Source organism: Archocentrus centrarchus, chromosome 20 (assembly GCF_007364275.1).
Source record: "Archocentrus centrarchus isolate MPI-CPG fArcCen1 chromosome 20, fArcCen1, whole genome shotgun sequence".
Classification (NCBI taxonomy): Eukaryota; Metazoa; Chordata; class Actinopteri; order Cichliformes; family Cichlidae; genus Archocentrus; species Archocentrus centrarchus.
In genome coordinates, this window is record NC_044365.1 from 16,936,792 (window position 1) to 16,949,340 (window position 12,549).

At 41.6% G+C, this 12,549-nt stretch overlaps 1 protein-coding gene across 2 annotated transcripts in view; it reads left to right on the top strand.

Moving 5' to 3' along the window:
• Window positions 1-12,549, top strand: part of drosha (drosha ribonuclease III) — a 126,841-nt gene that overhangs the window by 13,681 nt on the left and 100,611 nt on the right. For both annotated transcript variants that reach the window (XM_030757289.1, XM_030757290.1), the window contains exons 7-14: window positions 55-135; window positions 2,796-2,882; window positions 3,150-3,236; window positions 5,718-5,789; window positions 6,131-6,212; window positions 7,552-7,626; window positions 8,800-8,969; window positions 11,896-12,020. In XM_030757289.1, the coding sequence (XP_030613149.1) occupies window positions 55-135; window positions 2,796-2,882; window positions 3,150-3,236; window positions 5,718-5,789; window positions 6,131-6,212; window positions 7,552-7,626; window positions 8,800-8,969; window positions 11,896-12,020 (779 nt within the window). The remainder of the gene's footprint in view (window positions 1-54; window positions 136-2,795; window positions 2,883-3,149; window positions 3,237-5,717; window positions 5,790-6,130; window positions 6,213-7,551; window positions 7,627-8,799; window positions 8,970-11,895; window positions 12,021-12,549) is intronic.

The window sequence follows — 12,549 nt, forward strand, 5'->3', positions numbered from 1 at the left end:
ATACATGGCAAGTGAAGCAGTTCTGTCTGATTTACGTATTTTCTTTCTGTCCAGATGAATGATGGTCCCTTGTGTAAGTGCAGTGCCAAGGCCAGACGTACAGGGATCCGCCACAGCATCTACCCGGGGGAGGAGGTATGACACGCCATGAATAAATCACCCTTTCATAACCTTGAAGTTGTGCCACATGGGGGCAAGGGCATTATTTTAGTCAGGCTAAGTGCATTCTCTATACAGAGGCCATCTTCTATTGTGTTAAAGGCACGATAAGTGAGACTGTAGTATTTTAGAGAACAAAAAAATATTGCATTTGAGGAAATTTGACTTGGGAGTTGTGTCCAAGTGATTCATCAGGTATTTTTCCACGTGCTGAGATATGTTTTTTCTTTATTTTTTTATGATTCACCTTTTTTACTTTTCTCTGTTTTGGAACTATGACTCCCACCAGCTGTATATTCATGTAACTGTTAAAATGCATTTTATCACCAAAAAAAAAAAGGAGACTTTTATGTCTAGTACAGGATAATCACAGTGAATCCTTAATGACTTCATAACCTATGAAGGATCTGTTGAATAGTTGTTAATGTACATCATCCTCCAGATAAAGGCTTGTAAATTTCTACTCCATACTCACTTGTGGAGGCATGTATTTTTATTTTTTTTTAGTATTTTCCATTTTGGAAATCTGTCTTGAGTTAATTAGTGCACTAATTTCTTGTTGCTGTCTTTGTTGACCTGGAAGTTGTTAGTCAATTATTTGTTTTAATACGTTTATAATGTGTATTGGTTTTATAATTATACTCATTATAGGATGCCAATTAAGCTTTTACTCATCACTCATACCAGCAGTTTGTCTTCATAATAACCTCTGCAAACATGCTTTGCTCTTCACTTACTTCTGCACTTAACAAGATGCCGCTGCGTGACAGCATTCATCTGTGGAAGGGAACAGCAATGAGGGTTTTTTTTAATCAACTCAACCAACTAATGAGTGAAATCCCATAAAGAGTCCATTATAAAAACCCATCTGTATATGCTTAAGTAATTTCTGAAGAAAAACTGACAAATATGTTGTAGTTAAAGCTTCATAATTATGACATTTTGATGCCTTTTTCAGCCCACATCATTATAACTTGAATATTTTTTGGACTGCTTGATTAAAGTAAAAAAAAAAGTGAAGGGCAGGTTAACTGATATAAAAATATTTGATAGTTTTAACCACAGACTGAAAAGAAAAGGTGGGAGTAGCCGTCATGACATTAACCATCAAGTTTTGTCCATCACCATCTTCGTCAGTTTTGTAATAATAATAATAAATGTAATTTATATTGCACTTTCCTTAACAAAGTTACAAAGTGCTTTACAGAGAGAAATTTAAAATATGTTAATAGAAATAATTACAAACATTAAAAAAAAGAAAGAAAACAAGCCAAATAATGAAAGTACAGGCGACACTTACCTCCTATTAAACACCCATGTAAGATTTTCAATTAAAGAAAAATAATTTAAGAAGAGAACACGAGAAAGAAGTTGCTATTCTGATGTATTGATATACAATCTGGGCGTTTGATTTTCTGAATCAGCTGGAGTTGATGAAGTGAGCTCTGACTGATGCCAGTGTGGAGAGCATTGCAATAGCCAGGTGGTGAAAAAATTAAATTACGCATGACCTTGTGTAAATCAGCAGTTGCAGACAACAAATCATCTAATTCTGGAAAAGTTTTTAAGTTCAACGAAGCATCACTGAACAACACTGTTTTTCTTGAATACTGAAACAAAATGCACCCAAAGAGAAGACAGCTTGGCATTTTTGGTCAATGAATCAAGCTCACGATGCATAGGCCAAGTTAGTAGAATCTTTTGGAGCTATAACTAATACAGCTGATTGATCTTGGGTGAATTTTAGAAGTTTTCAGAGAGCCAACATTTGATGTCATTTAGCCAGGTGAACCTTAGATCAAAGCTTCTGGGATTGTTGGATAGCAGAAGAGCTGTGTGTCAACTGCATAGCTGTAGGTAATATTATGGCTGTGAATCATGTGGCTGCGAATAAGCTTGTATTATGAAAACAATAGTGGGTCAAGCATAGAGCCTTGAGGAATGCCAGAACTGAAATGGGCAACAGAGGCGTGAGCATTAGCTATGGCTGCAGAAAAATAAAAAAAGAGAGGTAAGAATGTAGAAGAGATAAGAACAGGGTAGAGGTGGTAAGTTATGTGCTAAAGCTAGTGCTAGGTAGCTTGGTTATAAAAGTGCATCCATAAAGTGTAATGTCAAACAGGATGCAAATTTGAGCAAGCAAAAAAGGCTCCTTGCTGGTTTTTTGCAACCAAGATTGTGGTGGTGGAAAAGGCTTTAAAATGGGCCTTCAGAAACAGGTGGGTATCTACATCCATCTTTTATTCTGTGTTTAATGGTACATAACTTCAAGCCCAAATTAAAATGAAATTGGTAAGTTAGAAAAACAGGTATCACCTGTGCAAATGTCATAAAGGAAAGAATACACTTGTGATACAGAGAGATTCTCTTGTACTAGGTGCTAAACATGTTTATTTCTGCTGTAAAGTTGGCTATTTTTGGCTCTGGGGTGGCTATGGGATTTGGCTCTCTCTTAGAGTAAGCCTCTGAGGTTGCTGCCTGGTTCTTGCTCTAAAATCCTGTCGGCAAAATGGGAGTTTCATTTCATTTGAGTCATGATTTCTACCTCTGAAATTACAGTGGAAACTCCCAAGGAAGAACAAAGTGCCCATAAAGTGTAAGAGCTGTATGTCAGGTATCGACTTTGTCTTTTCCAGCCTGTGAAGCGATGCCGTCCAATGAACAACAATGCTGGCAAACTGTTCCACTACAGGATCACTGTGTCCCCTCCCACCAACTTCCTGGTATGACTTTATCTGTTTTTTCAAGACCCTGAATGGAAATCTCCATACGCATAACAGTATACTGTATATAAACATTTAATACATATTTTACAGAGTCATGGTAGTAAGCACTTTGCTTATATTCACAGAATTGTACCTAAACTGCAGCACATTGTACCATTTTTGTGTGTGTGTGTGTGTGTGTGTGTGTGTGTGTGTGTGTGTGTGTGTGTGTGTGTGTGCGTGGGCGGGCATGTGTGTGACTGTTCTTCTTCTTTTCTGTTCCAGACCGACCGGCCGACAGTGATCGAGTACGATGACCACGAGTACCTGTTTGAAGGCTTCTCTCTCTTCTCCCACACTCCTCTCACTAACGTAAGCCTGCTTTGAATTGTTAGCAGCACGGGCAGTAAGCCATGAATTTTCCACCACAGTACTCTCAGGTTTTTGACAGTAACAGTGGGTGTCACTGTATAGTCATTTTTCTCAGTTATGCTCTTGTGTTTTATATTTTATGTTTTTATTTATTTACTTGCTCGGAGTTGGCAGTTCCTTTTGCATTGAGCTTTTCGGAGGCGAGTGTCACACTGAGCTTTCTCTGTTTTGTTTGTAGGTGTCGTGTTAAGCCTCACAGAGGTGAAATACAAAAATGTTGCTTACAACTTCATTGACATTTCAGCTCGAGGGAGTCTTTTTTTTTTTTTCTGCACAAATACTTGAAATAGTGTGTTAAGGGTAGTAACTGTTGTACTACGTGAGACTTCATTAATGACTCAAAAGCTCCTCTTGTAGAACCAGGATACACAAAACTAAACATTTAACTGATTTCTGTTTCTTTTAGTGGTACAGCATGGTGATATTTTAGGGCCTTTTGGAAAATCACTGATAAGCTTGTACTTATAAACGTAAGGGCTATGAGGGCTATTCACATTTACATAACTCTCGCACATCAGTTATCTTGCAGCTACATGAGGTCGAACATAATAAAAGAAAAATGCACAACATCTGTTACTTCTATATATGAGGTCCAGTCCCATCTGCGACTCTGCCCATGCTGTCAAAAAAAACCCAGCTGATTTGAATGTGGTCGATTGTTCCCTTCAAAAACGTCTCCTTGCACATCTCTAGGCTGCTTCTGATGCGGCTGCTATTTTAAGATCACTTTGTGGAATTCGCGTTCTGACCACTCCCGCATGTGTTCTGCGATTTCACGTCTTCTCGTGCCAAACCGAAGAGCTTGTCCTCCAGCTGCAATCCAGAGACCATACAGCAGTTTTCTGCAGATAAGCCTGACATGTCCAAACCCAAAGGCAACGGATCTGGTCAGGTGCATGCAAGCCATTTTCAACATGAATTCACCCCCCAGGGTCAGACTGTCAACTCCATCCTGAGGCATCTGAGGAAGAGTGTTTGGCACAAAGGCGCCTGAGCTGTGGCTGGTGCCATCGTGCAGCGGTACATGAAACATTAAAGACAAGGTTTTTTTTATTTTTTTGGCCACGCTCATTTCCCACCCTCCTAACCAGATTTTGGTCCCTGTAGGATTTTGTGTTTTTGCACAAAATGAAGTGCAAGTTGAAAGTTCACCGTTTTAATACATTTAAGTGGAGGTGGTCATTTTGAGCTTCCAGGAAGAGGTTTAAAAATAGTAGAAACTTGCTTCCTTCAAGGGTACATAAGCCAAATTGAAATCAGGTATTAGTTTTGATTTATATTATTAGTTTTGGGTTTTCCAGTTCTTTTTTCTTATGTGTGAGCCTGCCTGCATGGAAGCGTGCTTTTTAAATAACCCAGACCCACGATCAGCTCTGCAGCTCAGTCAGCTCTAGATTGGCTGTGATGGGATACTCTCAACCTTCTACATGTCGGTTGAGGCAACACATCTTTTTTTTTTTTTTTTTCTTTTCTTATTTTCAGGGTTTGAGTGGACCATCCCTCCTCCTTTTAGCTCCACTCTCGTCAAAAATAACATCAAATTGACTCTTGGCTTTGGGTCGACTTCTTTGTTGCGTGGACAAAGTGCTCCCCTCTCCCAGCGCTGACCTTGTCACAGAGTCCTCTCACTCACTTTTGAAGGCCCATCAGTGACTGTCAAACACCAGAGTGGCTATGATTTGAAAGGAGCCTCTCTTACTCTGTGTGCCCAAAGAGGAACTTTTAAAGGAGCCAGAAAGCCACTGAGGGGATCACCAAATGCTGTTTCTGGAGTATTTTCCTTCCCCTCTCCCTGTGTGTGTGTGTGTGTGTGTGTGTTTTCCTGCATGTTTGAATTATAGAAGACTTGGTCAATATCTAGCTTGGAAAGAACCCTGAGGATTAGGCATGATTTGAACTGGATAATTTACATGGCCCTTGTTAAAAGCTGGGGTAAACTCTTCATGGCAGTGTGGGGATTAGGAGCTGCAGAGTCTGGTGATATTAGCCCCCTGCTAGTTGGCTGCTGGGATGGGCAAGAATGAATGTAGCTCCCAGGTTAATCTCTTAAAATGGACCCCTGCGTTCTGACAACAAAGACCGTGTAACTAGGGAGATTAAGCACAGAAGAGCGGGCTTATCTATTTAGCATGATTTCAGTTACTTAACTTTCAAGAGTCAGGTGCCCACGCCTGTTTGAGAATGGAGGGAGTGCGTGTACATGTCTGTTTTGCACATTACTTGATTTGTTTTTTTTTGTTGTTTTTTTTTTCCATGTGGTTTTCATATATTCCAGCAGATGTGAGCCAGCTCCAGAGGAAGGGGAAAAAAAACAAGGTTTTAATGAGTTTCCTTGCAAAGCTGTGACCTCTGCCTAACGCCACGGTAATGAGTCAGTCTGTCCTTTCTTCTTCTCGTCCTCTGCTCCTTTCATCATCACAGATTCCATTGTGCCGTGTGATCCGCTTCAACATAGATTACACCATTCACTTCATAGAGGAGATGGCACCGGAGGTCAGTAAAACCCCACTTTATCTGCTGGCTCTTTTTCTCCCCTTTCTCACCCCTTTTGTTTTTATCTCAAACGGCTAAGTCTGAGCGCCACTGAGCCGCGTGTAACTCTCACACCTCAGTGCTTGGATGAGTGAAGGTGCTAATCCTTTTAGAAGAGGAAAAAGAGCTTCCTTTTGACCTGCTGAGGGTGATTGTATCAATAAGGTGGCTTATGCGATAAAGTCTCAGAACTGGATTTACTTATCAATCATATCTACATTATGGTACTTTTTGTGGCTGCGCGCTGCTACTGTATACTTACATGTCACTGCTATCAAACCTTTTCTGCCTCTCATGTCCAGAACTACTGCGTCCGAGGCCTCGAGCTGTTTGCCTCCTACTTGTTCCGGGATATTCTGGAGCTTTATGACTGGAATCTGACAGGTATGATTTCCAGAGCAAGGGCCCATGATTACACACAGATCACAGAAACTCACAGCTTCACCAGTGACTGTCACTTGTAAATTGCAGCTGATTCTACCACAATCCAGAATACTAGTATGTGTAGGTCACAAAATAAGAGGAAATTATATCAAATTGCAGCTTGGATGTTTCAGGAATGGCAAAATGGGACCCTAATTCAATGTCATCCTTTATTTTTTCCTCCGTTTTTATGGAAATATTTTGTGACTTTTGTGTATAAGGGATTGACACAGCTGTCACAATGTTACCACCTAGTTTGCAGTTCTTTTATTTTGAAGCTTCACTTTGTCTTGTTTTGTTTTGTGTGGAGCCATAAGTGGCCATATTTATATGAGTGTTTGGAGTGCTAAATGATCACTTAGTGCTTGCAAGCTTGGTTAGCAAGCTGCATTCATAAAGTGTATAAGTGCATCACACACACACACACCCACAAACATAAAACTTTATCAAAAAGATGGGAATTTACTTTGTTACAGCAGCCAAATCTTGAAAAACAACTTAAATACAGTTAATATTATATCACAGAATCAAACAGCTCTGAAAAGCTGAATGAGCACATCAAAGAAGTTAAAAAGAAAACACAAGAAAGTGAAGAACTCGATAAATCAGATCTAATATGGACAGTCTCAGAACTAAAATAACTAAAATGTTTTATGCTGACTGGTTTTAGTTTTTAGGCTACATTTAGTTCACAGTAACAACCTTACTCGAGCTCACAGGCGTAAATCAGTGTGGTCTCAGATTTTAAACCTTAATCTTTGACAGGTAAGTTAAAGGTACGGTGCAGAAAATCTCACAGCTAGCTGTCAGGAGACAGATTGCAGTTGACTGAATCCTGTTTTTACCTGTGGTTGATTTTGGCTGCTTAAGGTTGCAAAAAACAAGAAAGAAGCTGATTTATGTTGACATGTGTTAAAATCATATCACTTTCACATCATCATAGCTGTGGTGCATTTTTGATAAAACTGTGTGAGAGTCACATGTGTGCACTGCACCTGTTAGAGCCATAATGAGGAGATGAAATGGGGCAGAGAGCATCTTGGGACCAGCACGTAATCATATATGAGTTTAACCTCTGCAGTCATTACTCATATGTAGAAAATTTAAAATATTTAACATCATATTTCATATTTGGACGCACATATATGGCAAAGTTTGAGTTCTTATTGCAATATTATCCAGAGTAATTGGGGTTTTCATTTAAATTCCATGAAGTTAGACCCTTAATAACGAGTGAAAAGCATGTCAGATTGTATCATTAAAATATGTCTTAAAAAAAAAACCCTCCTCTTTCTTCCAGATCCTGAGTCTGATGCAGAAGCCTCTGAATGCCCGCGCTTCCATTTCATGCCCCGTTTTGTCAGATTTCTGCCTGGTAGGACTCGACACAGAACCTTCTTTTTTGCCATTTGTCTCTCTCTGGTGGTCCATAATTCTAAAGATGTCTCACATTGCTTGAAATAAAAAAAGGAGCCGCACGCCTCCTGTAATATCTGCTCAAAGCATTTACAATCATGGTGACAGTTGTGGTTCGCTCTTGGTAAAATGGTAGATGGACTTGGTGCCTGAGCCTTTGTGCAGCTGCCTGGTATTCATCTTTGATACACATGATGGTGCTGGTGCTCTATGATATTACTGCGGTGTTTGTTATGACAGCCATGCCCACCTACTTTCTCTCCATCAAAAAACAATTTCTCTCCCAGCTCTCCCAATTTAGTCGGCTACAAACACTTATCTGTCTCTTTTACAAATGCGCCAGAAGACCCAATCCAGTGTTTCTGATGTGATCTGTGAGGAGAAAGAGGCAGAGTGCAAACAGGGGAGTTACAGTGAGAGCACCATGATAGTGTGTTTGGAAGTTACAGTCAGAGCGCGTGCATTAGTCCTAATGCATCCAGGACTGAGAGGACAGTGGATTTTTCTGTTTGTGTCCATCTGTAATGGAGGTCAATCAATTTTGCATGAATCTCTATTAAACTGACTCTATTTGACCTGCTTGATTGCACGCTTGTGCTCAGCTGTGTTTCTCTGCACATGCATTTGTGTGTGTGTGTGTGTGTTTGTGTGTGTGTGCGTGCGTGCGTGTGTGTGTGTGCACACCTCTCAGGTTATTTCTGATCTTGTAATTCAGGGCAGACTGTTGTTATAAGCGTGTCATTATGTGGCTTCACGTATCACGCGCTGTCCGACCTTGCATCAGCGCCCCTGCTCACCTGTGCGCTTCCTGAGCAGTGCCATTGTAATGCACAGAGACATTTTCACAGTATATTTTCACTGAGACACTGAGAGTTGGCAGAGGTGAGGTGGGTTAGATGGCTGTGTAAAACAAAGAATTTTCTCCAGTGGCATTCTTGATTTTTATTCAACAACATATGGCTGCTCGGATAAATATTTAACCTCTTACAACTGCACCTATAAAGAGTAAGGTTTTTACATTTTTTTTTTTCTATTAACTATAAATATCTGATGAACTCTGCCTTCTGCTTCACTGTATACGTGGCTTTATTCATGCATTCTTTTTTTTTTTTATGTTTATGAAATTTCTTAGATGGCGGGAAGGAGGTGCTGTCAATGCATCAGGTGCTGCTGTACCTGCTGCGCAGCAGCAAGCCCCTGGTCCCCGAGGAGGAGATTGCAGATATGCTGCAGTGGGAGGAGCTGGCTTGGCAGAAGTACGCCGAGGAGTGCAAGGGCATGATCGTCACCAACCCGGGCATGGTGAGGCCCTTGGTTTCTCTGTTACGACACCGAGGTGGCTTTGTCTGACGTTTCAAGGACATTTGTCCCCCCAAACCCCCTAACCTAGACGCCGCAGGAATAAGGCTGCTCCTGTTAGCCTGTGACACGAGCAGCCTCACCTTCTATGCCCAGGGCGTTTGTTGTCATCGACGCTATTCCGGCAGGAAGGTTTTTATTTCACAGTAAAGTTGGTTAACCTTCTCGTGTGGCCCGTATTTTGAATGAGGGACAGAAATTGTGTCTGGGTAAAGGTGAAGATGTCATTGCTCGAAAAGAGGTTGCATATGAGCAGTGAATATGATTGTGTAACCTTTGGTGTGGGTGAGTTATTGAGTCAACTGCTGTTCCTGGCAGGACTGAATTGTTGCTGTCAGGCTTTCCGCAGAGTGGGTGTATAATGGTCTTCCATTGCTGCACGCAACTTAAAGATTAGACTGCCAGTCAAACAAAGTCTATTAAAAAGTTCATGCATGGAGCTTTACCCTGTTTGGACAAAACAGAGTTATCAGGATCAAGGGTCACCGACGGATAATCGTCGCTCCCGGGATACTTTTTCCAATGTTGGTTATTGTTTAGATGTCTGTTTCTGGTCATTTCATTCTTTCTGAGCACATAGTTTTAAAATATTTACTAGCTCCAAAACCAGTGCCTTAAGCTTTAATTAAATTACTGCCATTCCCGTGTGTTGTCTGTAAAACATGCCAGAAAATTAATATTTTAAACGTACCAATCACAAGTTCCTCGAGTCCGGGGCAGGTTTTCCAACGGGAAAGTTGTAACGCCCGGCGGCTGCGACTGGTCGGGAGTGTAAGTTTAATCAGTGTAGCGCTAGCAGCTGTGCACACACGCGGCGTGTAGCAGGAGTGAAATGACCCCAGGGTGTTTATTTCCCACGTTCAGGTTAAAGATAAAATAATATAGGCTCTACCAGCAGGAGTGCATCAAGTCACGTTTAACCTTGTTGAGATGCAGCCATGGATGACTTAACATACTGTGATTTAGTTAACATAAGTGGATGTCAGCTGAGCAGGCAAAACACATTAACTCATAATACTCTTCAGTCCTTTTTTTATCTTTTTTTTTTTCTTTTCAGCTGTTTTTGTGGTTGAGTTAATGATTGTTGATTTCTTTTTTTTTTTTTTTCCAGTCTCCTGTGGTTTGGCCTGGCGAGGGTCACTTTAGGCCTGCCAGGCGGGACCAAGGAGAAATCCTGATGTTTTCCAACAGCAGCCAAAACAGAGAACACATCCAGTATCAAAGGTCCATATAGTAACAGTTCAGGAAAAGCCTCAGCATCACCATCTCAGATTTGTCTGAAACAATTCCAGGGGAACAATCCTCTACTCAGTAGGAATTGTGCCAAACATCAGGCCCCTGTTGTCATTAGTTTTTCTCAAAAAAGTCTTTCATGGGATGACAGCAGCATCTTTTTAGGAGCCATTTTAAATTTTATTATCTGGAAAACTACTCGTGCTAAGTCCTTCAGATGTTTTAGGGTAAATATCGGGTACTGTGGCTCTGTGAATGTGGACCCTCAGGAGTGTCAGGTGCGATGAATGCTTTAAACCTGACAGCAAATGCAGAGGCCTGTCGACACCACAGGTTTTTATGAAAGAGCACGTTCCTGTTGATGTTATGTTCAACATTTGTGATAGTTTTCTCTCCTTTTCCCCAGTGTGATTTTTTTTCTTTTTTTTTTTTTTTTTTAAAATACCCATATTTGAGTACAACAGCCAGTGAGCTGTGAGACCATATTCATTATTATAGGAATGATCCCAAAATATACTAACAGACAAATAAAATAAAAGGAGCTCAATAAGTTTAAAAACACAGATAAATACAGCAAAATGGCTCAATCAATTAAAATAAAGTAGAATTGAGAAAGTTTACTAAATGTAGTAGAAAACAAGCACTGCAAATGGCAGATGGCAATAAAGTGCCTCATTATACACACAGTTTAAACTGCAGCAATTAAGTTGGAAAAATACACTGGAACCAGGCGTTTTTATCAATAGATTAATTAAACCAATTCAGCAGCAATCTCATTTCAGTCAGTCACGTAATTGATTGCAAACAGAACCTTCATTCTTAGGGAATCAAGTGTTTTCTTGCAGGTATTTAAGTATAAACCGTACGGTGCTCCATAATCAATAAAATGTCCTTTCAGAGCTTGGTCCATACGTGCTCTCGTTCTGCGAAACCTTCACCTGCTGCGTTACATCAAGGTCACACACTGCTCCGAATGAAAGCATCCGATGCCAGTCACGCGAGGGCCCCCCAAACGCCATCACCCTTCAATTTGTTACGGCGCATTAAAGCATAGGTGGAGGAGCTGAGGCTACTAAATGGCCTGGGATCTATGAATTAGCATTTGCACTGTATTTGTCAGGATTGTAAACAGGGCAATCATGAAGCCAATCAAACCTGATTATGTTGCTTTAAAGGCACAATCAAAGTTGCCTGTCGACCTCTCACTCCCAATCAAAGTTTGTATGCAGACAGTGACGGGCGAACGCGGCTAATGTCAAGGTGAGCGCAGACCTCTAGCCATCTGCCGTGCAGATCAGCACGCCTTATGCTGCAGCCCCTTCCTCTGATCTCACCCCGTGCCTGACAGGCTAACTGTGATTTGGGAGTCGGGTGAGGACATGTTGCCTGTCAATCTCCTCCCTGATAAGCGCGTCAGAAGTTAGCTTGCCATCCCCGGCATCGCTTTATCATTGTTGCGCTCATGCTACGAGCACAATCTGGGCCTCATCTCATTATGCTCCTGTGACAGATGACCCTTGTTGGGTGGATTATTTTTTATTTCACATGCTGGCAGCAGGTGACTGATTGATGGCTGGCCTGTAGCTATGTAAATATGTTTCTCCTCGCTGTGCTGACTTCTTTGTTTTTCCCCCAGAAACCGAGCTCGGTGCGCATCGACCAACTGGACAGGGAGCAGTTCAACCCAGATGTCATCACTTTCCCCATCATCGTTCATTTTGGGATCCGGCCTGCTCAACTAAGCTACGCTGGAGACCCTCAGTAAGATCGCAAACATGCACAGACACATAAATACACACACACCGCCTGCTGTGCACCAACCCCCTCATTCCCACTGCTCCTCATTCGCTGCCGAGGGAAGAACCTCTGGTGTTGCACGTCAAGAAAGACGAGAGTGGCGTATGTCGAAGAGGAGGGGAGCTAGCTGAAGGGGAATAGGAGGAAGAGGAAACGAGTGGCGTGACATTTTTACATGCGTCGTCACGGGTCCCAGGTTTCCGCTGGGTGCCTCCGCGGCGGGAGCTGGCGCGGTTTATGTCTCGTGAATAGTAATGCAACATACACGCACCGGAGGGCTTGCAGTAGGGAATACTGTACTGTGCCTCTGCATAATTAACAAAAGCAGCGTATTAGATCATGTGAGCGGCGGTCTCTGAGGTGTTCAAAGAGATGCGACAACATCACTAATCAAAAGTCGGCACACAACTCCTGCACTCTGGTGCTAAATTTAAACCTGTGGCTTTCTTTTTAACTCAAATGTCTGGTTTAAAGCGTAACAGTCAGGGGGAGG